Source organism: Bubalus bubalis, chromosome 4 (genome assembly GCF_019923935.1).
Source record: "Bubalus bubalis isolate 160015118507 breed Murrah chromosome 4, NDDB_SH_1, whole genome shotgun sequence".
Classification (NCBI taxonomy): Eukaryota; Metazoa; Chordata; class Mammalia; order Artiodactyla; family Bovidae; genus Bubalus; species Bubalus bubalis.
In genome coordinates, this window is record NC_059160.1 from 118,385,976 (window position 1) to 118,411,265 (window position 25,290).

The following is a 25,290-nucleotide window of genomic DNA, read 5'->3' on the forward strand; positions in this document are numbered from 1 at the left end:
AATAAAAAATAAATTTTTTTTTTTAATGGACGTTTGACTGCAAAACTAACCAAGGACTGGCACTGCTTGTCTATATAGAAAACAAAATGAAAATTTTTCTAAACAGGAATGGATGAGCAAAAATTAACTGGATTTTATTGACAATTGTTTCTGGAGTCTTGAGGGGTCATAATTATTATTTGATCTAATTTTTGAAATATTAATGGCTTGAATTTACTCTAAAAATCAGCTCTGATAACCTAATACGAAAGTGAAGTTTAAATATACTGATAGAAGTAATAATAACAAAAACAACAATAATAATAGTTAATGTCACTGAGTACTTAGTAGTTGCCAATTCCTAAACACTTTTTAAGATAAAACGTGATTCATCATCACAACATTTACAATGCAGTAACTATTATTTCCACTTTATATATGGAGAAACTGAAGCACAAAGAATTTAGGTAATTTGCCAAAGGTTTGGTTTTCCCTCGTGGCTCAGCAGTAAAGAATCTGCCTGCAATGCATGAGCTGCAGGAGACGTGGGTTCAATCCCCGGGTCGGGAAGATCCCCTGAGGGAGAGCATGACAACCCACTCCAGTATTGTTGCCTAGAGAATCCAGTGGACAGGGGAACCTGGCGGGCTGCAGTCCACAGGGTCGCAAAGAGTCTGACTTGGCTGAAGTGACTTAGCACACACACATGCCAAAGGTTTACATAATTAAAAGGTGGCTGAGGCACGATTTAAATTCAGGCAGTTTGGCGCCAAAATCCATGGTCTTAACTATTACATTATACCTTTGAGTATTCCAAACAAAGAAACAAAAGTAAGCTCAAGAAAACATACATAGATTATTTCACCTAGAAGAGGATTTGGGAAAATGTGTAATTCAACAAAGATTTGTTAAGGACTCACTCTGTTAGGACTTCCCTGGTGGCTCAGACGGTAAAGCGTCTGCCTACAATGTGGGAGACCCAGGTTCAATCCCTGGGTCAGGAAGATCTCCTGGAGAAGGAAATGGCAACCCACTCCAGTATTCTTGCCTGGAAAATCCCTTGGATGGAGGATCCTAGTAGGCTACAGTCCATGGGGTTGCAAAGAGCTGGACAGGACTGAGTGACTTCATTTCACTCTGTTAGGCACTGAAACTGAGTCCTGGGGATGCAAAGACAAAAGAGATACACTGCTACCCTCAAGCAAGGCACAGACTAGCTGAAAGAGACATACGTGCTAATAAATAAGTGAAACAAAACACACTGAATTCTCTATGGAAGACAGTAAAAGCACAAGGGACAGAGTGCTCAGTGTTCCCTTAGGGGAGTTAAGTGGGCCTTTCTAGAAGCTGAATAATTAAAAGTGAGTTTGTGTTTATTAACTGGAATGGAATAGAAGATAGAGAGGAGAGGATTCCATGTAGAGAGAACAATATAAGAAATATATCAACAAATGATGTTGCTCAACAAGAATGGAGTGTGGGTCCGGGGCAAAGGTGCCATGAAGGATAAAGGCCGAAGGAGAAAAAGGGCTCCAAATCCTGATAAATCTTGAATGGCGTTCAGTGGGCTTTTCACTTTATCACCTTATCCTGTAGGGGAAAGAGATCACTTGGAAGGGCATTAGGCAAGGCAACAGTGTAACCATCTTGGTATTTCAGAAAAGTAGCAGCTTGAAGGAGAACCTCAAGACTAAAGGCAAAACCACTTAGGACCTGAAATAGTCCAACTAGGAGAGGGAGGACGCAATGAAAAGAACAAGAGATGTTAAGGAGTAAAATACATAGGACATGTCTACTTGGATGTGGGAGCAGATAAAAAACTTCCAGAATAACTCTCAACTTTCTGACTGGGTGGACTAAGTATATTAGAGTCTCATTCATTGAACTAGACCACACATAAATAATTTCAAATTAAGAAAAAGAAACTCTTAAAAGTTAGATCTTATACATATCGCATGTGAATGACCAAGTGAAACTGTCCGATAAGCATTTGAGTATATGGGTTTAAAATTTGAAAAGAGACCTAAGCTGGATATAGAGATTTGGCTATTGTCAAGTACTGAAAAGGTGTAATACAGCTTCACTCACAAAGTTTATGTTGTTTGAAAAGAGAGTCAAGAACAGAAAACCCTGGGAACATCAAATTTAAAAGCAGTTTAAAACAAAATAAAAACAGGAACATAAAAAGGAAAATAAGAAAGGAAAAATTTCAGAGAGGTAGGAAAAGCAAAGCCAAGAGAAGGTAAGTTTTTGGAAGACAAATATTAAACTTGAAAAACAGAATGAAGGACTGATTATTTGTAAATCTGAATGCCAGGATTGTTGCTGTTGTTTAATTGCTAAGTCGTTATTTGACTCTTTTGCGACTCTGTGGACTGCAGCCCTCCAGGCTCCTCTGTCCATGGGATTTCCCAGGCAAGAATACTGGAGTGTCCTTGCCATTCCCTTCAACAGGGGTCCTCTGGACCCAGGGATCAAACCTACCTCTCCTGCATTGACAGGCGAGTTCTTTACCACTAAAGCCACCAAGCAACAGCACACTGGAGGAAACTACTTTGCCCCCAAAGGCCCTGTCTTTGCTGGGTTTGGGGCAGCTGCAGCTCTCATAGGCGAGTAGGGAGAGACCCACAGCCGCAGCGCACAGGCCCAAGGCTCCCTGCCATTTCTAACCTCAGCCACTGACCAGAAATCTACATTCAGACAAGAGGCCACATGCGCCTGGGTCTTGGATGGGAAGAAACCGCTAGGGCAGCATGGTGAGAAGTCTCTGGGCTGTCAATCCGCCGCTGGAGCTCCAGGGTCAGGTGGTGCGACACACCCCACACATCTTCGGTTTCAGACATTCCTGCAGCATACAAACCAAAGGACGTGGCCACTCGGCACCTAAACTGGCTTCTAGGCACACAGGACACCGGAAGTGGTCAAGGGGCTCAGCCTCTGCCCCGGACCCTGCCAGCAGCGCACGATTCAAACAGTCCTGCGGCAGCCTAGCCATCCTGCAGCTCCGGGTCGCAGCAGAAAGGGGCGGAGGGGAGTAGGGGGCGGTGGGGGGAGGGGAGGGGAGGGTGGGGGAGGGAATGAGGGCTTGGTGGAGGGAGGGGAGGGGCGGTAGGGGGCAAGAGTCAACGGGGTGGGTCTCCTGGCCAGCAGGGGCGGGGTGAGGGCCTGAATATTGCTTCTAAAATAGAAGGTGAAGTCCAAAATAGGAAAAAGACTAAACTCTCAAGCTTCCATGACTGTAAATGGCGGTGTCTTCGCTATTTCCAAAGAAGGAATAAGTTTTGGGAAAAAAAGAGGGGAAAAAAGTTTTGGGAAAAGAAGAGTGAATTTGAGTTGACTGCAGTACTATCAAGGAACTTTAAATAGCGTGCAATTATAAATGTTAGACTGGAATTTGGGAAGTAGATTAGAGCTAGGGATAGAAATCTGAGAGTAATTCAGTGATGTTAGCTGGCGCAGGACACGGACTATCCAAATAAAGAATATATAGAGAAAAATCCTCTCTAGAGAGACTGGAATCCTTTTGAACTATTGAGGGAAATATAAAATGGTACAGCCTCTGGGAAAACAGTAAAAGGATTCCTCAAAAAAAATAAAATAATTATGGTATGATTTAGCAATCCTATTTCTGGGTGTGTGTGTATATATATACACATATATATACACATATATATACATTAGTCAGTCATGTCCAACAGTTTGCAACTCCATGGATTGTAGCCCACCAGGTTCCTCTGTCCATTAGATTCTCCAGGCAAGAATTCTGGAGTGGGTTGCCATTCCTTTCTCCAGGGGGTCTTCCCCACCCAGGGATTGAAATTGGGTCTCCTTCGAGGACTTTATGCTAAGTGAAATGTCAGTCACAAAAAGACAAATACATACGATTCCATTTACATGAGGTATCTAGAGTGCTGAACTCACAAGCAAAACGGAGTTTGTCAGGGGCTGGGGAGAGGGGAAAACAGGGCACAGAGTTTCAATTTAATAAGATAAAAAGTTCTGGAGATTGGCTGCACAATAACATGAATGTACTTAACATCATTGAGCTTAAGAATGGTGAGAGACAAACTTTATGTTATGTGCATTTTACCACAAATTTTAAAAACTTTAATAATAAATAAATAAATAACCAAGAGAACCCAGGAACTAAACCACAACAGATGCTCATAATTAAAGGTAGAATGAAAAAGAGAAGTCATCCAAGTAAAAAAGATTAAAGGAGGTAAAACATAGAAAGGAGATAAAACTTATGGTCAGTGGTTTCAAATACTACAGAGAAGTGGAATGAGAACTAAAGACCGCTAGATTTGGCTATCAAAACTGTCACTGGTGACTTTAGAGAGTGCAGTTTTAGCAAGAGATGAAATAAACCCAGATTACAGGAGTTGAAGATAATGTGGGTTCCAGAGTGTAGGCAATAAGTCCAGAGCATCTATATAAGATTTTAAAGTACTCTTTCTAATTAAGAGCGTAGATTTAACTATATTTGCTCCCTCCTGAAATCCTACTAAAGCAACAGTAAAGGATTTCCTTTCCTTTTTAAGGCACAAAAGAATAACATAAATTGGAGAAACAACAGCAACAAAAAAATTGGAAGCTAAAAAGAAGATGAAAAAATGATCAAAGATTTTGTAAACGTGAGACAGCTGAATCCTAAGCTATCAATGAAGAACACTGAGAAGCAACTCAACTAACATTATTGAATCTCAATCACTGCAGATGGTGACTGCAGCCATGAAATTAAAAGACGCTTACTCCTTGGAAGGAAAGTTATCACCAACCTAGATAGCATATTCAAAAGCAGAGACATCACTTTGCAAACAAAGGTCCGTCTAGTCAAGGCTATGGTTTTTCCAGTGGTCATGTATGGATGTGAGAATTGGACTGTGAAGAAAGCTGAGCACCGAAGAATTGATGCTTTTGAACTGTGGTTTTGGAGAAGACTCTTGAGAGTCCCTTGGACTGCAAGGAGATCCAACCAGTCCATTCTGAAGGAGATCAGCCCTGGGTGTTCTTTGGAAGGAATGATGCTAAAGCTGAAACTCCAATACTTTGGCCACCTCATGTGAAGAGTTAACTCATTGGGAAAGACTCTGATGCTGGGAGGGATTGGAGGCAGGAGGAGAAGGGGACGACAGAAGAGAGATGGCTGGATGGCATCACCGACTTGATGGACATGAGTTTGAGTAAACTCTGGGAGTTGGTGATGGACAGGGAGGCCTGGCGTGCTGTGGTTCATGGGGTCGCCAAGAGTCGGACACGACTGAGCGACTGAACTGAACTGAACTGAACTGAAAGGCTCAAATACCTCTAGAACTGGGGGTAAATGGAGGAGACTGAAAAAGAATTGTTCAAAGACTGTATAAGAAGTTGTTAAACAATTTCAAAATTTAACAAAGTAATCAAACCAGTGTGGCACTATAAGACAAATGTGTTAAGTCATTTCAGTTGTGTCCGACTCTTTGCAACCCTTTGGACTATAGCCCACCAGGCTCCTCTGTCCACAGGGATTCTCCAGGAAAGAACACTGGAGTGGGTTGCCATGGCCTCCCCCCAGAGGGTCTTCCCCATGCAAGTCTCTTATGTCTCCCGAGTTGGCGGGCAGGTCCTTTACCACTAGCGCCTCCTGGGAAGCCCGTAAGACAATAGACATACAAATGGAGTAGAATTTAGAGTTCAAAACAAGTTTTGACCATTTGTGGTCAACTGGTTTTCAACAACTGTGCTAAAACTGTTTGACAGCAAAGAATAACTTTGGATATCCACGTGAAAAACAATGAACACTGACTCCTACCTTACTTCAGACACAAAAATTAACTCAAAATGAATCACTGACTTAAAAGCTAAAACTATAACAGTCAGCAGAAAACATAGGATTATATCTTCATGACCTTGGATTAGGCAATTTTTTTCTTAGATATGATAACAAAACCATAAGCAAACAAAGAAAATATAAATATGATCTCATCAAAATTAAAAACTTTGTGCCTCAAAGGACATCATCAAGAAAAGACAACTCACAGTATGGGAGCAAGTATTTATAAATCATGTATCTCATAGAAGGCAGTAACCAGGATATATAAGGGTCCTTTACAAGTTGACACTGAAAAAACAAGTAAACCAATTTTGAAATGGACAAAGGATTTGAACTGACATTTGTCCAAAGAATATATGACCAATGAGTATATTGAAAGATGCTCAACATTAGTCACTAGAGAAATACAAATCAAAACACAAAAAGATACTACTTTATAACCACTAGAAAAGCTAAAATAAAAAAGACAGACAAATATTGGAAGAAAGTGGGAAAATAGCAAGTCTCATATACTGTTGATAGGATTGAAAAATGAGTCACTTTGGAAAAGTTTAGTAGTCTTTCAAAATCTTAACTACAAAGTTACCATATGACCCAACAATTTCACCTCTAGGTATATGTTACAATGCAGTAGTCATTTTGGAAAAATGTTTGGCAGTTCCTCAAAAAGTTAACCCTAGAGTTACCATATGACACAGCAGTTCCACTCTTTGGTATATACCTAAGAAAAACAAAAACGTATGCCACATAAAAACTTGTACATGAATATTTATAGCAGCCTTAGTCATAACAACAACAACAAAAAACCCAGATTCATAACGCAGATATCAACTAATGAAAAGACAAAACAAAATATGGTGTGTCCATAAACAGTAACATAAAGGAAGAAAGTAACCTTGAAAACATCACACTGAGTGGAAGAAGCCAGTCACCAAAGATCACACAGAGCATGATTCCATTTATATGACATGTGGTGAAGAAGTGAAAACAGACAAGAAAAGGGGTGGGGGAGAGGAGAGAGGTGGACAGACAGAAAGTAGATTAATGGTTGCCGGGCGCTGGGGGGAGTGGGGAGGCAGGAATGACCACTACTGAGTGCCGAGATTCTTCTGACAGTTATGAAAACACTCTAAGGTTAAATATTAGCGTACTCGCACAGCTCTGTGAATATATTAAAAATCAGTGACCTGCACACTTTAAAAGAGTGCATTTTATGGCACATGAATTATATCCTAATAAAACTGTTATTTTTTTAAAGGCAGTTAAAACTCTATATTCCCCTCTTCTATTCTACATAGCCAAGCCACTTCCCTTCCTGCCCCCAGGGGGATGAATGGAACTTATTTTCTGGAAACTGTAAAACAGAGGACCTCTGGACAGAAGGGCACTAGACATGCTTGAGAACGGTATTACCCTGAAAGTAAAGTGATTAAAGGAACGTGTGCACTGAATACAGAGACGCAAACCACAGGAGGCTGAGAGCCGGGCTTTTACCCTGCAGCCAGGTCATGGGGAAATGGTTGAAGACTCTGACCAGGAAACAAAGAAAAACCTGAAAAGACATCGAGAGCTCTGAACAAAATAGAGCAATCTGATTATCCTATGGTAAAGCCCCATCATTGGCAAGCCCCAATTTAAACATATGGTAGATTGGATTAGTGATAATTATGTAAAAAACAACAAAAAAAAACACCCTTAATAAGAATTGACTCCCAAAGAAAAATTAAAGGGTCAAAGAAAGAAATATCTCAGCTAAGAACTGGATTGCCTTAACCAATATAACGAGCTTCCCTGGTGGCTCAGTGGTAAAGAATCTGCCTGCCAATGCAGGAGACTCAGGAGACACAGGTTTGATCCCTAGGTCAGGAAGATCCCATGGAGAAGAAGGAAATGGCAACCCATTCCAGCATTTGTTGCCTGGGAAATCCCATGGACAAAGAAGTCCAGTGGGTTGCAGTCCATGGGGGTCACAAGAGAGTCAGACACAACTTAGCAACTAAACAACAAGAACAAACTGATATTATATCAACTATATTGGAAGATGGAGCAACAAAGAAGGGTGCATGTATATAGTGGGAACTGAGGGGAGAGTGAATAAACAATTCCTGGTTGGAGAACTAAGATCCCACAAGCCACGTGGCATGGCCAAAAAAAAAAAAAAAAAAATCCAACTGAGATTACAATGTCATCAAAGTGAATTTTCAGAGATGTAAAGAAATATGTTCAGGGGAAGGATAAATGGAAATATGCTGACGATAACAAAAAATTTTCCTGGTCCCTCCCCAAGATGAATGGAGAAGGCAAGTGCAGTTATTAAAGGACAGACATGGGCTGTCAGAGTACGGAGGTACCTGAAAAATAATCAAGAGTGGTTATTTTGAGACTGGGAATCAACAAAAAGTCTGATCTCTTTCCCTTAAGTCTTTCTGGTTGTAAGCCATCATTCCAGCCTATCCAGTCTGTGTCACAAGCAAATATGATAGTATGCCTTCTGTGCTTAAACCACATTGAAGAAGGCAAGAGAAAGGGCTTAACTTCATAGCACAAAACCAGCCAACCTAATGATCACCTTGGTTGGATTTTTTTTTGTTTTTCCATTGACATCTGACTCCTAGGGTTTACAGGGTACATTTTTGGTTCTGTGACAGGAATTGTTCACTATTATATCATCCATTCCTAATTCCTCCAACCTAACCACATGAATACCATACCAAAATAAACTTATGCCATAGCTAAAGTATTTCCTTAACCTAGTAATAATTTATCAGTAAAGAAATGAAACACGCCTGCCATGACTAACATGTAAGAAACTCAAGCAGGTATTTACATAACACTATTCTCTTTGCAACATATTCACAAACCAACTGTCATATACATAGTTAATGAAGTTGAAGTTGTCATCTATTCTAGTACTCTGCATGTATGCTAAGTTGCATCAGTCATGTCTAATTCTGTGTGACGCTATGGACAAGAGCCTGCCAGGCTCCTCTGTCCATAGGATTCTCCAGGCAAGAGTACTGGAGTGGGTTATCACGTCCTCCTTCAGGGCATCTTCCCGATCCAGGAATCAAACCTGCGTACCTTAGATCTCCTGCATTAGCAGCAGATTCTTTACCACTAGAACCATATCCTGGTACTTTAAGTATCTACGAATATTTTTTTTTTTTTTTAAAGCAGCAGTTATGGGAAAAAAAGTCTTAGGCTCACATGAGATCTTAGGAGATCCCAATCTTTGAATGAGAAGTCTTCATAAAACTGATTATGCTGTGACAGTCAGTATGGGGCTTCCCAGGTGGCGCTAGTGGTAAAGAATCCGCCTGCCAATGCAGGAGACACAAGAGATGCAGGTTCGATACCTGGGTTGGGAAGATTGCCTGGAGTAGGAAATGGTGACCTGCTCCAGTATTTCTCGCCTGGAAAATTCCATAGACAGAGGAGCCTGGAGGGCTACAGTTTATGGGGCCACAGAGTTGGACATGACTGAGCACACACTCATAGTCAGTAAGAAAGAAAATCCCCAAACAATACCAACTCAAGTGGCCACCACTATGTCCACTCATACTATAATACACGCAAGTGTGCAGACACAATAGAAATGCTTTACTCCTGTGGAACATACCCAAAGACTATAGAAATGATCATTTTGAGAAAAAAATTTCAACAAAGATAAAGATGGATTTAAATTTTGCAAGGACGTTCTATCAGCCAGCCAGACATCCAGACAATATAATCTGAATTAAGTCATGAAGGATAAGGGTGATTTGGTATCAAAAGTCTGACTGAACTGACCTAATGTTGAATCATAACCAAAAACAGCTGCTACAGCCTTAGGAATCAATTTTTTTCCTGATAAAATGTTCACATGACCATCAGTTCAGTTCAGTAGCTCAGTCATGTCTGATTCTGCAACCCCATGGACTGCAGCATGCAAGGCTTCCCTATCCATCAACAACTCCCAAAGCTTGCTCACTCATGTCCATCGAATCAGTGATGCTGTCCAACTACCTCATCCTCTGTCGTCCCCTTCTCCTCCTGCCCTCAGTCTTTCCCAGCATCAGGGTCTTTTCCAATGAGTCAGTTCTTCCCATCAAGTGGCCACAGTATTGGAGTTTCAGCTTCAACATCAGTCCTTCCAGTGAATATTCAGGACTAATTTCCTTTAGGATGGACTGGTTGGACCTCCTTGCAGTCCAAGGGACTCTCAAGAGTCTTCTCCAACACCACCAAAGGCATCAAATCTTTGGCGCTCAACTTTCTTTCTAGTCCAATTCTCACATCCATATATGACTACTGGAAAAACCCTAGCTTTGACTAGACGGACCTTTGACTATCAAGTAGACACTATAATTTCCCATACCACTAAAATACTTAGTGCAGACAAGCCTGGTGATTTTTATTTTTTATAATTTTCTATATTGACCAAGATGGTTGACTAGACAGACTTCTCTCTTTATTAATAAGCAAAATATGAAATCTATCTTACATTTGTGTTCTCATTATCATGTTTTTATGACAACTTCCATAAAGGGAGACTCATAAAAGGCAAGCACATTTAAACCAATTTGAAAAGGATAAAACTAAAGCAGAAAAGGAATAGTGATTTATTCTGGGGTCAGTGAGGCAATGGCTCAGATGAAACCAGAACACAGTTCAGATTTAAAATCAAAATGACCTCAATGAAAACAAATCAAATGGTGCCCCCAGGCCATACCTGTTGGATACTATGTTTTGGCAGGAAAAGCAGACCACATAGCTTTAAGAATAAAAAACGATGGCCTGCTGAGGTATCTATTTGGTTGTCATCAAATAACAACAGCATTTATTTGTCATGCCAGGCACTGTACTAAACATTTTACATACACTCCATGTACTGGGAACCACTATGGTCACAATATTAAGAACGACGGAGCCAGGTCTCAAATCCATGACTACCTGACTCTAAAACGTGTGCTCCTATGCAAACAGTTTAACCCTTCTGTTTTGCATTCGTTAAGAAAATGTTTTGCATTTTCTAGTCGAACAATTCAGTGTGAATAAATTTTTTTCTGACACCTGCCGGGGACCAGCCCCAGCTGATCCAGGGTATTCGAAGGAGAGACAGCATAGGCGAGGGTCAGGAAACAACTGCTTAATTACACGTTAATTAAGAATACAAAGAGTAATAGAATGAGGATAGCTCAGTAGGAAAATTCAGTGGAGAAAAGAGGCTGAGTAGCTTGGTTTACGCGGGAGACCAATAAAACTTCAAGACAAGAAGTTTGCACCACTTACGTAGGCCACAGGCATCCTTCCGTTCTCCCGAAGGAGAGGAGACACTGAGGCCTCCCCGGTCGGATCTTAGAAGCCCAGGCATAATTAGCAAGCATGGCGGGTTCCGCGCTCCAGATGGAGACTCAGCCAGAATTTGGGAGAGAGAGTGACATGGGGAGACCAAGTTTCAGTGAACAAGGCCCGCACTTTATTTTCCAAAGTAGTTTTTATATCTTAAGTTATGCATAGAGGATAATGGGGGAAGGAGTGGAGTCATGCAAGGACAGAAGTTCCTGGTTCTAATCGAAGCCAGGCTTTCAAACTTATCATATGCAAAAGTTCAGGTGATTGACATCATCTTCTGGCCAGGAGGCCTGTTAACATTTTAAGAAACTTATTTTTCTCTAAAGGTGATTATTCCAAAGTCAGGCACCAGCCTCCAAAAAAGCATTGGACAAAGCTGCATTTTACATTTCTATACACCCATTATATCAATCAATACACTGCCAAGGACACAGTAGGTAAGGAGTATGGAGACTTAGCAGCAAACATTGGCCCAACAAGTGAAAAACCCTTCACCAATACAATTTCTAATCAATCTTTTAACTACTCAAAGGAATCTGTGTTTAGGCAGTTTAGAACATCTCCTGCCTCTCACAGTTGGGAGGCTCTGAACAATCACATGTGGCCAGAAAAACCTATTCAGGCAGGCTAGAGGATTTCCAAAGGAGTTTGTAGGTTGAAACACTGTCACACCCAGGAATTATTAACTGGAGCTGTAAGCTAACTCTTTTTTTCAGAGAGAGGTAGTGGGGGACAGCCCCCATAAAGTCAGAGGTGTAGGTGAAAGCAAAAAATAGAAAGTAGGCAGACTCTGGTTTGGGGGGTAGATGCTCGAGAATTTCCAGGGGGACTCCTGAGGCTCGATCCCGCCTTTGCGTATGCCGAGCCTCCTTCCTCATGACCTTTGTCATGGGCGGAGTTCCTCACGCTGGCTCCCGGCAGTGATAGAATTCCAGTTGAGCTATTCCAGATCCTGAAAGATGATGCTGTGGAAAGTGCTGCACTCAATATGCAATATGCCGGCTCCCGGCAGACACCTGACTTCCAGAATATTATAGGGTAAACTCCATGGCTGTGGCAAGAACACAAAACACTTTATGATCCAAGCATCTACACCCCACCCTAAGCCACCTTGAACTGAGGAAACAAACACCTCAAACTAGTTGTACTATTTGTCCATTAGCACCACCCATCAAAAGAACTCATATTTGTGTTGATACATAGTTATGCTATTCTAAATTGTGGCCAAGAAATTAAGTCAGTGATAGCAAATAAATAAAACTGCAAGAAAAATAAGGTATACAAAACTTCAAGGTTTTTAAAAGTTTAACAAAAAAGCTCCTGTATTTAAAAAAAAAAAAAAAAAAAAAAAAAGCCATAGTGATGCTCTCAGACAATGTGAGTCCTTAAGAATAACTTAGGAAACCATGGAACGAGATTAAAGAGGGACCCCCTGGACCGAGGCCAGGACTCGCATGGACTCACTCCACACTGTAAAGCTAACAAATAAAATGCTCACAATTATTCAACTCTTCTTGCAGAATAAACTTGGGGGGCGGGCAGTGCTCAGCTGTTCAGTCATGTCCAACTCTTTGCAACCCCACGGGCTGTAGCCCACCAGGCTTGTCCGTAGGATTTTCCCCGCAGGGATCCTGGAGGGGGTTGCCATTTCCTCCTCTGGGGAGCCTGCCCAACCCAGGGATCGAACCCGTTTCCTGAGTCTCCTACATTGGCAGGTGGATTCTTTACCACTGAGCCACTCTTCTAAACATACCTTCTTCTAATTCTGAAGAGTTGAAAATAGGGAAAATTCAGCAGCCCAGGAATGTGAGAAGCACCACAAAATCAAATTTAGAGTGACCAAAAGTGGGAATTTCTGTGGTAAAGAATTTCCTTTTCCACAAGTGTTCAAAAAGAGTGGGGTGGGGTATGGATTCTCATGGCTGGAATGATTCACTTATAGTCCTGTCAGGAACAAGGAAATAGGTTAGGAAAAAATGATTCTGCTGATGCAGATAGCTCCAGGATTCTGCCACTTGAATTCAACTCACTGGACTACAGTTGAAACATTCCTATTCCTTAAATTACTTCCCCAAGATGTACCTCTGTCAAGACTAACCCATCCATTACCCGTATATGTATGGCCGAGTCCCTTTGCTCTTCACCTGAAATTGTCACAACATTGTTAATCGGCTATACCCCAATACAGAATAAAAAATTTAAAGACATCCAAAAAAAAAAAAAAAAAAAACTAACCCCATCCATTCTGTAGGTTGTAGTTTAAGCAGCAAGGGTTTTTTTGTTTGTATGAAATATCAATGAAACTGATTCTTTTCCCCTCGATCTTCACCAATCAATAAAATTTTGGGATGTCGTATTAAACAAAACGTTAGAAAGCTGGTCTGGAAAATCTAACAGGATATGAAGGAAGCTAGAAACATCAGACTGGGTTTCCCCTCATTAGCCTACATATAGAATCCTTAAAAGCTCTGTAAACCAGAAGAGAATAAAATATTTGTCCCAAATTTATTCAGAAATTGCATTTAAATTGAATTTAACAAAACTGTTTTTCAGGTTAACATCTTTACACCCTGACGTGTGTGAAAGAACTTATCGTGAATTTTTGAAGGCAGAAATAGGAACATGCGTGTTTATAATAGCATTACTTCTATTAAGAGTATAAAAAAATAAACAATTTCATTCAGAAAACAATTTAAGTCTTTATCTATTTCGGTTAGATGCTATTGATTGCTAATGACTTTCTGGTCAGCAAATACTCCATTTGGCCTATTTAACATTTGCTTCAGGTAACAAAAAGCACGTGACTCAGATTTTCTCTGGATGTATCTTGCATTCCATGCTTGCCAGGCACAGTGGCATGCTGTGTTAATACTAAGCATCAATAAGGACTTATACTAAGCATCAAGAAGTACCTTGATGGCTTCTCCGCTGGAGAATTTGCCTTACAAAGTGATCCTGTGACACTCATGAAAAAACGTGAGGTACAATCAGACCATAAAACATCTAAAGCAATATTAAAAACAGCTCTCGTGTTTTTAAAGCAGTCGGCTAACTCACCGGGTCTGGTGCCTCCAGACTAGTGTGGTATCGAAAATATGTATTTTTGACTGTCACAGCAAAAGCCCATTTCTGACGTTAATACATCTTCTTAATTAAAAAACCTGAAAGGAACCTGTTCATTGATCACAGCGAAGCTTACTGGAATTTGTTCTTTTCATTGTCTACTTTAGTACATAGAGATGTGAAGAGCAATATACCAGAGAGATATCTGAGGAGAAGTGTATTTAATGGTTCACCTATTTATTCTAGGGCTTCCCAGGTGGCTCAGTGGTAAAGAAACTGCCTGCCAATGCAGGAGACAGGGGACACAAGTTTGACCCGTCTGGGGAAGATTCTCTAGAAAATGGCAACCTACCCCAGTATTCTTGCTTGGAAAACCCCAGAGGAGCCTGGTGGGCTAAAGTCCATGGAATCCCAGAGTCAGACATGACTGAGGAAGCATTCACTCTATTATTCTAGTATTCCAACTAACTCTAGGGATTGAACTACATTAGGTAAATACAGCATTTCTGATTCCTGATGGTTCTTAGAAAGAGATTTGGATTACGATCTGTTTTTCTTTAGAGTGAGTTTGTTAACAATGCAATTTCCCATGGGCCAAGAGTGCTTTGGATACCCCAGAACTTACAGAAGTATGTCCAATCACACTGCCCCACCCCCACCCCTCTCTGCATCTAAGGATGACACACTCTTTTTCCCTAAGTCAAGACAGCCTGAAAAACAGGAGTCTACTTATAAGACCTAAAGATTAAAATGTTTGTTATCAGAGCAATCCTCAACTTAAACAACTTAAAAATCCAACAACTTAAAAAACTCCCATATTATAAGGACCCAAAGGGAGGACAGCCAAATACACTGTTATCATTTAAATGGCAGTATTCATCTTAAACAGAGAAGACAATGGCACCCCACTCCAGTACTTTTGCCTGGAAAATCCCATGGATGGAGGAGCCCATTGGGCTGCAGTCCATAGGGTCTCGAAGAGTCGGACACGACTGAGCGACCTTTCACTTTTCACTTTCATGCATTGGAGAAGGAAATGGCAACCCACTCCAGTGTTCTTGCCTGGAGAATCCCAGGGACAGGGGAGCCTGGTGGGCTTCCATCTATGTGGTTGCACAGAGTCGGACATGACTGAAGTTACTTAGCAGCAAGCAGCATTCATCTTAAAAGTATTGAGTTGACCAAAAAGTCCTTTTAGGTTTTTCCCTAAGATGTTACCAGAAAACCCTAATGAATGTTTTGGCCAACTCAGTACAGTAAGTACAGACGTCTACTGTCGGATAATGACATTAGATACTGATTAAAACAACTTTCAGATTCATCTCAAATTTAACCCTGTTTCATGTTAAGAAATAAAATGACACTGAAAGTTTCTCTTCAAAATGTTAAGAACAGAGGAGGAACCTACATAAAATAGTCAAAATTGACTGTCATCACTTTTTACTAAAAATGATGACCAGAACTAGGGCAAATCCACCTTAGAAAATCAAGGAACTACTTTAAAAAAAAAAAAAAACCTTAAGGACGTGTCTACCTAACTGTAAGTCAAAATTTAAGCCAAGCAATACAATATACAATGGCAATTCTCTAAATCTCCAATACAAAAAGGTTGCCCACAGACTCCTATCAGAATTGAAAACACTTTTTACAGCACATAATATAGCTCAGCTGGTAAAGAATCCACCTGCAATGCAGGAGACCCTGATTTGAGTCCTGGGTCGGGAAGATCTGCTGGAGAAGGGATAGGCTACGCACTCCAGTATTCTTGGGCTTCCCTCATGGCTCAGCTGGTAAAGAATCCGCTTGCAATCCAGATAGACCTGGGTTCAATTCCTGGGTTGAGAATATCCCCTGAAGTGAAAGGCTACCCACTCCAGTATTATGCTCTGGAGAATTCCATGGACTATCCATGGGGCTGCAAAGAGTCGGACGCGACTGAGCGACTTGCACTTTCACTTTCAATATTTTATGTGTTATTGGCAAGGACAGAGCACCTTGTGAAAATTAAAACAAACAATTCTTTTAAAAGTCAGACTAAGACACTTACCTGAACTGTATCTATCTTAGCAATATCAACAGTTCAAGTTTACATGGTTATTTGCTAGCTGGTTCTGAGGAGTAGGATTAAGTCAGACTTTACTTAGCACTGTATTATTATTATTATTTACATATAAAAAATGGTCCAAAGAGAAATATTACATGTTTAGTAAAAATGTTTTTAAAACAAGTAGTTTTAGAAATAAAACTTCACAAAAGTTAAACTTACTAAATGTCTTAAGATTTTTTAAAACTCTGAAGTAGACATTATATTACATAGTTGGGGAAAAAAAAAAAAATCTCCCCAAAAGTCCCTGTCCAGGAAGAACAAGAAGGACATCAAGATGTTCTCAGCAATTTCCTGAACAGCAGGAAATGAAAGGCTGGAGATACTGAGCTTTGATCCATTTACTTTTTTTTCTGAATAGACTTACTCATTATTAACTGATGAAAGATAACACACATATGATATTAAAAACTACAATCTAATGGTTCTACTGTCATGATTGTCAGTTAAAGCTCAAGTAAGAAAAGTTCATTTGGTTCCCTAGTTCTCTGGGGTCGGAGGCAGGGTGCTGGGTGGACCATTTTAGAATAGAACTATGTAACTTTTATTTTACATTATTAACTTCACTTGTAGGAAGTTGCTTTACTGATTCAGATAATTATATCCTCCAAGGCAATACTACACTCAATTTCATGCTAATAAAAAGTTTCTTTATAAAAGAGTCATGTTTCTCACTTCTTTCCACAACTCATTCAAATGACTGTTTCAATCATATAAAAATACAGGATGCACTAGGGTCTATCTTAGGGTTTTCTTCTTCTGATGAAGAACTAGCAGATTACTTCCAAGTGCAATTTAACTGAAAAACACCATTTCAACTTCAGATTTATTTTAATGATATGTACAGAAGTAAACAAATTACAATTAAAATGGAATCAGTTATGTTCATTACACATAACTTAAATCATGCAACACTGCATGGTAAAAACAACAGCTTCATTCATATACAAAAGAGCATTATTTTGAGACTCGTGATAGTATGATGAAATTTTTGACGTAAGCTTTTGGTAAAGAGTATTTCACAAAAATTTAAAGACCTGATTAATCAGTTAATGCATTATTAGGAAAGATAGTAAACATTATTAGTAAAATGAGACTATAAGCAATTAACTTGAAAATTACACCAGGTATGGGTTGAATGTAGTCTCCTGAAATAAATGTTTGGTTAAGAAAATAGCTTTGAAAAAGATCTCATACTGAAGCTATGTATTTACTTTGTGAAATCAGGTTATATAAATCAATAGTCAAGTTTATTCAGTTAAAGAAAATATGCCTATCCTTTCTTATACTCATAAATAAGTACTTATACAGTCTTTATATACAAGTGAAGAAAAGTTCAATGTAAAAAATATACTGCCAATCCACTTATTATGGTTGAAATAGCTCTTTATCTACACATTAAATTGCATTGATGAAAATGTCCAATTTAAATCACATTCAACCAGTGTAAATATTTAAGCTAAGTATTTTTGTAAACAAGAGAGAAAAATAAATTCTTTCATTTCATCACTGGGCCACAATCTACTTCTCAGCTTAGAAAGCTATAGAAAGGCTCAGCATTTAATCAAATCCAAACCTGCTAAACTTGGAGTAAACAAAGTGAATGTTTTCAAAGTGCATAATTTCCAACTCATCCACTTGTACTATTTTTCCAATTCCAGTTCATCAGCAAGAAAATAAAATGTACTTAGCTATAAAAAATACTAAGGAATGTTATTGAAAAGGAAAGGCTATTTGGTAGAAGTAACTACAAAAATAATTAGTTTAAATCTCTGTAAAGCTTTAATGCAAGAACATCAGTACACATTCTTTCCATAAACCTTAAAGCATGATCAATACCAAGATTTCAAATTTCCACCTTTCAAGTACTTGAAAAAGAGTTGTAACAAAGTGTCTCTTCAAAGAATGATCATGCAGGTGTTAATCTGCTGACATGTGGGGACATGGATATCTCTGTTGGGTTGTCATCTCTGCCTCCACTGGCAGTAAGGACAGGTAATGAGTTACTCTGAAATGCAGATGCAGGACAAACAGTCATGCCAACATTTTCATCTTCCCCATTGTCTGAATCCGGTGTTGTAACTTCACTATCCTGAAGCCCCAGGATCTCACAAACTGCTTGTGGCAACTCCTGAATAAGAAGAACCAAATATAAAATCATCATTCACCATAGTGGAAAAGTAATCACAAATTAACACTTACTATTTAAGATAACATCAAACATTTGTTCTAACAGTGCAATTGTTATGCACCTTCTCAGACCTTCCTTCTCCACTCGAAATGAAATCCAAACCACTCTTTTTAGTAAGTGGTTTTCTGACCTTCTATTCTGAATTAGCCACTCCCCACCCTATCCCACCCCACCACTCCCACAAACATACTGTTTTCTAACATTTTGCATTTATTTCATTCTCTTTCATTCTTTTCCCTCAATACACAAACATTCCTTAAACTTGAAAAGTAGCACTGACAAGTTTTGAACAGAATAGCTATCAAATAAATATTTGTAAAAGTGAACTAAAATAGGGCTTCCCTGCTGCTTCAGTGGTAAATAATCCACCTGCCAATGTAGAAGACACGGATTCGATCCCTGATCCGGATGCCATGGAGCAACTAAGCCTGTGCGCCTCGAGTACTGAGCCCGGGAGCCTCAATTACCGAGCCCATGTGCTGCAGCCACAGAAGTCCGAGAGCCTGAGCTCCCCAAACAGAGTAGCCCCTGCAGGGAGGAGCCTGTGAGCCGCAAGGAAGAGCAGCCGACACTGTCCTCAACCAGAAAAGCCCAGGCAGCAATGAAGTCCCAGTGCAGCCGTAAGTATATAAATACGTACACTTGTAAAGAAAAAAACTGAGCCAAAATAAATATTTGAAACCATGAACAAATGACACAAAGACTAAGTAAGAATTCTCTTAAAAATCTGAAAACCAAAATACACCAAAAGTATAATACTTTGGTTTAAATTCAGGATATAACATCTCAAACTTGCCTTGTTTTTAGAGATAATTAAGAGCTTGACTGATATAAATAACATTAACCAAATAATATTCATTTAATTATTTCTGATTAGCATCTGTCTTTACTTGAAGACACTATATATTTAATATGAGGTCCTATTCTGTGTTCACTAATTTGATAATATATCAATGCTTCTACAGCCTCTCTTGCTGTTGCCAAAGTGTTTTCATTACTTTTATCATTCCGTCTTATTACTGTTTGTCTCCTAGCATAATTATTCAATTGTTTTCAATTAAGTGCTGTAAATCTATAATGGTAAACAAATGTTAGCCAATGCTTTGTGTCTGCCATCAACTTACTAATTTCTTTTAAAAAGAAAAATTTTGTGACCTCAATCCACCAAAATCATAGACCAAAAAATCTTTTCATTACTTAAAATACGGTATACCTTGCATTTTACCATCTGTAGTGAAATTGCTTCTGCCTTGCATAATACATCTTCCACATCAATTTTCATGGACAATTCATTGATATGCTAGAATAAATCAATAAAATAATTGAAACTGAAACACTATTATACTCTATTACACAATTTATTACTAGTTATATTCAGTCAGTTCAGTTCAGTCGCTCAGTCATGTCTGACTCTTTGCAATCCCATGAACTACAGCATGCCAGGCTTCCCTGTCCACCACCAACTCCCAGAGTTTACTCAAACTCATGTCCATTGAGTCGGTGATGCTGTCCAACCACCTCATCCTCTGTCATCCCCTTCTCCTCCCTCCTTCAGTCTTTCCCAGCATCAGGGTCTTTTCTAATGAGTCAGTACTTCGAATCAGGTGGCCAAAGTATTGGAGTTTCAACGTCAACATCAGTCCTTCCAATGAATATTCAGGACTGATCTCCTTTAGGATGGACTGGTTGGATCTCCTTGCAGTCCAAGGGACTCTCAAGAGTCTTCTCCAACACCACAGTTCAAAAGCATCAATTCTTTGGTGCTCAGCTTTCTTTATAGTCCAACTCTCACATCCATACATGACTACTGGAAAAATCATAGCTTTGACTACATGGACCTTAACTGGCAAAGTAATGTCTCTGCTTTTTAATAAGCTGTCTAGGTTGGTCATAACTTTTCTTCCAAGGAGCAAGCGTCTTTTAATTTCATGGCTGCAGTCACCATCTGCAGTGATTTTCAAGCCCCAAAAAATAAAGTCAGCCAGTTTCCCCATCTATTTGCTATGACATGATGGGACCAGATGCCATGATCTTAGTTTTCTGAATGTTGAATTTTAGCCAACTTTTTCACTCTCCTCTTTTACTTTCATCAAGAGGCTCCTTAGTTCTTCTTAGCTTTCTTCCATAAGGGTGGTGTCATACTAGTTATATTACACTGCAGATAAAATCCTCAAAACAAAATACCCTCAGACTACAAGTAAACAGGAAATTTAATATATCCCTCATTAGATCATTTCAAGTTTTAAAGCTAAGGAACAGCTATCACTAATACGCTTATGGAGCATTAAATCCAGCAGCTGTCCCAGGTTTACTACCTCAAAGTTATAAGCAGAAGTATTACTTTGTTTAGAAAAGTAAACAACATAAAAGAGCATTTGTTGAATTTGTTTCTCTAATTAGCAAGGAAAGAAAATAATTGGCCAACATGTTCAACTTGCTGAATTGTCATTCTCAGAGAACTGGTCCTAGTATTGATTACTACTGATAAAATTTTAAGTCACTCAAGAGATTCAACAACACTCCAAGGAAATGTCTGTTTTCCAACAAAAAGAGGAAAGAGTCAAAATATTAAAATCTAAATTAAAAGAATAACTACCTTAAGTATTTCATTAAAGCCATAATGTTTTTCCATTATTTGTTGTTTTTCTGACTCCAGAATAGCACAACAGAGAAGAAGATGAAAATTTTTACATGGTAGTTCAGTCCACATTACCTACAGAAAACAGAACACATATTTAGTAAACTCTATCAATTCTAAAATATTTTCTTCATAGATATGATGCTCAATTCTGAATGACTTCTATGCAAAGCAGAAGTTGCCTAGATGGAGTAGTCCATTCTTTTTCTAGTTAAGAAATGAGCTGTGGGGCATGAAAGTCTTACCTTTATCCACAAACAATAAATGAATTATGATGAATTCCAAACACATCTCTTTAGGTGACTACAGTTAGCACTGAGCCTAATCAATACTATAAATGGCTAAGGTGTAAGGGTTAGAGGTATTTTCAATATTTTTCTGAACCTTCAGTTTTTCATTTTTAAATCATCTTCAGTCTCTGGGGGTGGGGGGAAAAGCTACATCATAGGAATAAAAATGCAGTTATACACTGCATGGAATCAAAAACATCCAGAGGTAGCTCTACATTCTAAACAACATATTATATAATAAATCAGAATATCTCTAATTGTGATAAAAACTGAATCAACCACCCAAAATTTATACCCAAATGTGTACATCATTTGATCATTTCTTCCTAATCAATGTCCTAAAACTTAAAGTCTTAATTTCCTCTGGTTAATGTACTTAATATCTTTTTTAGAAAGATCAAAGTCTCATGTAAACAATATTATTAAAGTACCAGAAATGTTCTTACTTCTTTTACTAAAAATAAACCAAGTAGAATCATTTTCAGACTAAATCCCTTTTTGAAAGTTTAATTATAATGCAATTAACCTCAAAGAGTTCATTAAAAGTCCTAATTTATTTGGTAAACACAGATTAAGGAGTTACTACAATTATTGAAAACTTTTAAAAAGAAGCTGAGATACTAATTTAATGAAATTGATAAACTTTAAAGTATGATTCTAGATCAAGAACATGTAAGTTTTTCTTCTAATTTCAAACAAAGAAGTGCTCCTCCACAAAGCGGGGATCCTTCAGTTAGTGGATCACCTTCTCTAATGGGAGCATAGCCTCCAAAAGTATAGGAATCAACCTCCAGGTGTAAAAGCCTCAGCATACTCACTGCATATTAAGTTTACTTATTATTCAAACAGTATTTCCCCCATTCTTTCCTTGGCAAAGTTTCTGTCACCTTTACTTTTATAAAGATAAGGTAGTGGACGGTCATTACGCCAATAGTCTATTTTGAAAGCACTACCATCTGTTAACAATTAACAGATATATGAGAAGAAAATAATACTTTCTTGCTTTTCATCATGAGTTGCCCTGGGTACAAGAGGGAATAAAAAGATATAAACCAAAAACATGATCATGAATACTCTCCAGAGTGAGGAAAAGGGTAATGGGGCTTGGGGTAGTGATTAAAGATCTAAGCTATATCTTTCAATATTTTTTGCCTTGGAAAGAAAGAGAAAAGACTATTGGATTGGCCAAAAAGTTCATTCAAACAAACTTTTTGGCCAATGCGATAGAAGTAAATAAGGCAAAATTATTACATATGTTGAATGCAGATAGTAGCATGTTTGTTACATTATTCTTAGTATTTTGCTCTAACTTAAACTTCTTTAAAAAGCAGAACAAAAGTCAGTTCCCTCCCAATACTCCAGACTACAAATAAAGTACCATCTCAACTGACTGGCCTGCCGAAACTTCCTTAACTATATTTAAATCTACACCCAAATTCACCACAGTCTCACATAAAGTATCCCAAGGTCAAATGGTCTACACAACTGGTTCTGGGAAACCTCCTGGCCCCCGGTCTCATAAGGATGTGATCTACAGAAAAAAGCTCCCAAGACCACATATTCAGTTCAACATAGTTTTTAAGGAGAGACCAAAAACATCAGAATTTCAGAACTGCTTTAGAAATTTCAGCCAGGATATTATAATCCGTTTATAGAAACAAAATGGTTATTTCCATAAAAAGTGTTACATTTTTACAATAATTAAAGAACTTACCTCCCATAATCGAAGAATATCTAGAAAACTAAATTCCCTTTTAAATCTGATTAAAAGCCATCTGAAGCAAAAATAAAGGTATCCAGAGTCCTGGGATTCTACAAAGAAAAAAAAGAAACACCTTACTTCCTCTTAAATTATCTCAGAATAGGGTACCTATTTCAAACTCAAATATTTCTGTTCGTCTTAGGCTTAAAAGTCCTATAAATTTAATTATCTTCTACTAATTCAAGGAAATGATTCAGAATTGCAGCCTAACTTCTTTATAAGCAAACCACCAAATAACAGCTGACTCTCCATCTCTCTTCAGGTCTGTGTCTGTGGATTCAACCAATCGTGAATGGAAAATATTTGGGGGGAAAAAAAAATTCTAGGAAGTTCCAAAATGCAAAGCTTGAATTTGCTGCACTTGGCAACTATTTAAAAAGGATTTACATTGTATTTACAACTATTTACACAGCAATTATGTTGTGTGAGGTATGATAAATAATCTAGAGACGATCTAAAGTATACAGGAAGCTGTGCATAGGCTATACGCAAATACTATGCCATTTTATGTAAGAGACTTGAGTCTCCTCGGATTTTGGTATGGGGGTGAGAGTGGATGTGTGTTCAGTCAGTCAGGCCCAACTCTTTTCAACTCTGGACCGTAGCCCGTCAGGCTCCTGTCTATGGAATTTTTCAGGTAAGAATACTATAGTGGGTTGCCATTTCTTCCTCCAAAAGATCTTCCCAAGCCAGGGGCAGTCCTCACAAATGAGAGATGACTCGTATTTCATAGTATGAATAAACTGTTTTAAGGCCGAACTGTACAAGGGGGACAGTTTGGTCCCAGTTTTATTCCTCAGAGGAACCCAGGCAACACTGGTGGATTATACAGTCTTTACATTTTTTCTCTCTGCATATTACCCTACAATTTGCTGAGTATAGCTTTGTTTCACTCAACTCACCTAAGTAACTGCAAAATCCACTGTCCAACAATCGAAGTAAGGTACTTAGCTGAATAAGTTGGGTCTTCATGCCTTGCATCTGCTCTTCAAAATTTTGATGCTTTAAAAAAAAATATTAAGTAATAATAAATATTTTACAGTACATAACCACTGATAACTGTGCCATAAAATAAGGACAAATGTTGGACTTACACCATATTGGTTATATTTTAAAATCACAACTAATTAAAATGCTAAAAGATTATTTTTTCCCACTATTCAATTTTTTAAGATAAAGAATAATGCAGACAACAGCAGCTGTAGACTGACTGATATACTATTCTTATATCAAATAAGAAACCTGGGTGAAAGGAACATACATTTGGGATACAGACTTTTATCAAATCATTTTACTGCTAAATATTTCTTCATATTAACATAGGAAATAAAATTAATTTTAGCCTTAATATGTGTCCAGTGTTAAAGAATTAGCTAATTATTTCTTATGATTTGATGACATTAAGGAATCTATGAAGTCAAAACCATTTTCATGACAACAGCAATACTAAAACACTCTATGCATTTTACACTTTAAATTCTCCCATAATTGTAAAGGCTATAAAAAGGCTATGTATTGCAATAGACTGCATACAGGAACAGATGTGAAAGTCAGCTGTCTCCTATTAAACTAAATACTACACATTAAAAGAAAATGAAAACTGGAAGATAATCCCTCTTTTCAGTAAATTCTGTTTTAGAAAAGTTATTTTTCATTTTTTAAAAATGTATGTAAAATTTGAGAAGGTTTACTGCTATCTTTAAATGAATAAATAAATAAACATCTGGGCTTCCCAGGTAGCTCAGTGGTAAAGAATCCACCTGACAATGTAGGAGATATGGGTTCCATCCCTGGGTTGGAAAGATCTTCTGGTGAAGGAAATGGCAACCCACTCCAGTATTCTTGCCTGGGAAATCCCATGGACAGATGAGCCTGGTGGGCAATAGTCCATGGGGTTGCAGGAGTTGGATACAACTTAGCAACTAAACAACAAGATATTTATAAATTTCCTAGAACTTTTCTTAACAAACTTCAACAGATATAACCCACATAAACAAAAGCTCTTAGAATCTGCAATAATATTTGAGTGTGAAGAGGTCCTGAAATCATAAAGTTTGAGAACTACCGTGGTTTAAATGTTTTAATCTCTGAAAGTGAGTAGATTTGCTACCAAA

The 25,290-nt window shown here is 38.5% G+C and overlaps 2 protein-coding genes across 3 annotated transcripts in view; both read right to left on the reverse strand.

The window, feature by feature from the left end:
* The window catches only part of TPH2 (tryptophan hydroxylase 2), a 158,785-nt gene extending 147,669 nt beyond the window's left edge, over positions 1-11,116 (reverse strand). The window contains exon 1 of the mRNA XM_045165497.1: positions 11,066-11,116. Coding sequence (XP_045021432.1) covers positions 11,066-11,080 — 15 coding nt within the window. The 5' untranslated portion in view covers positions 11,081-11,116. The remainder of the gene's footprint in view (positions 1-11,065) is intronic.
* Positions 11,117-17,107: 5,991 nt separating this feature from the next.
* Positions 17,108-25,290, reverse strand: part of TBC1D15 (TBC1 domain family member 15) — a 76,704-nt gene continuing 68,521 nt past the window's right edge. For both annotated transcript variants that reach the window (XM_025284468.3, XM_006062147.4), the window contains 5 exons: positions 24,079-24,178; positions 23,129-23,226; positions 21,083-21,199; positions 19,700-19,786; positions 17,108-18,426 (listed from right to left, as the gene is read on the reverse strand). In XM_025284468.3, coding sequence (XP_025140253.1) covers positions 18,205-18,426; positions 19,700-19,786; positions 21,083-21,199; positions 23,129-23,226; positions 24,079-24,178 — 624 coding nt within the window. In that variant the 3' untranslated portion in view covers positions 17,108-18,204. The remainder of the gene's footprint in view (positions 18,427-19,699; positions 19,787-21,082; positions 21,200-23,128; positions 23,227-24,078; positions 24,179-25,290) is intronic.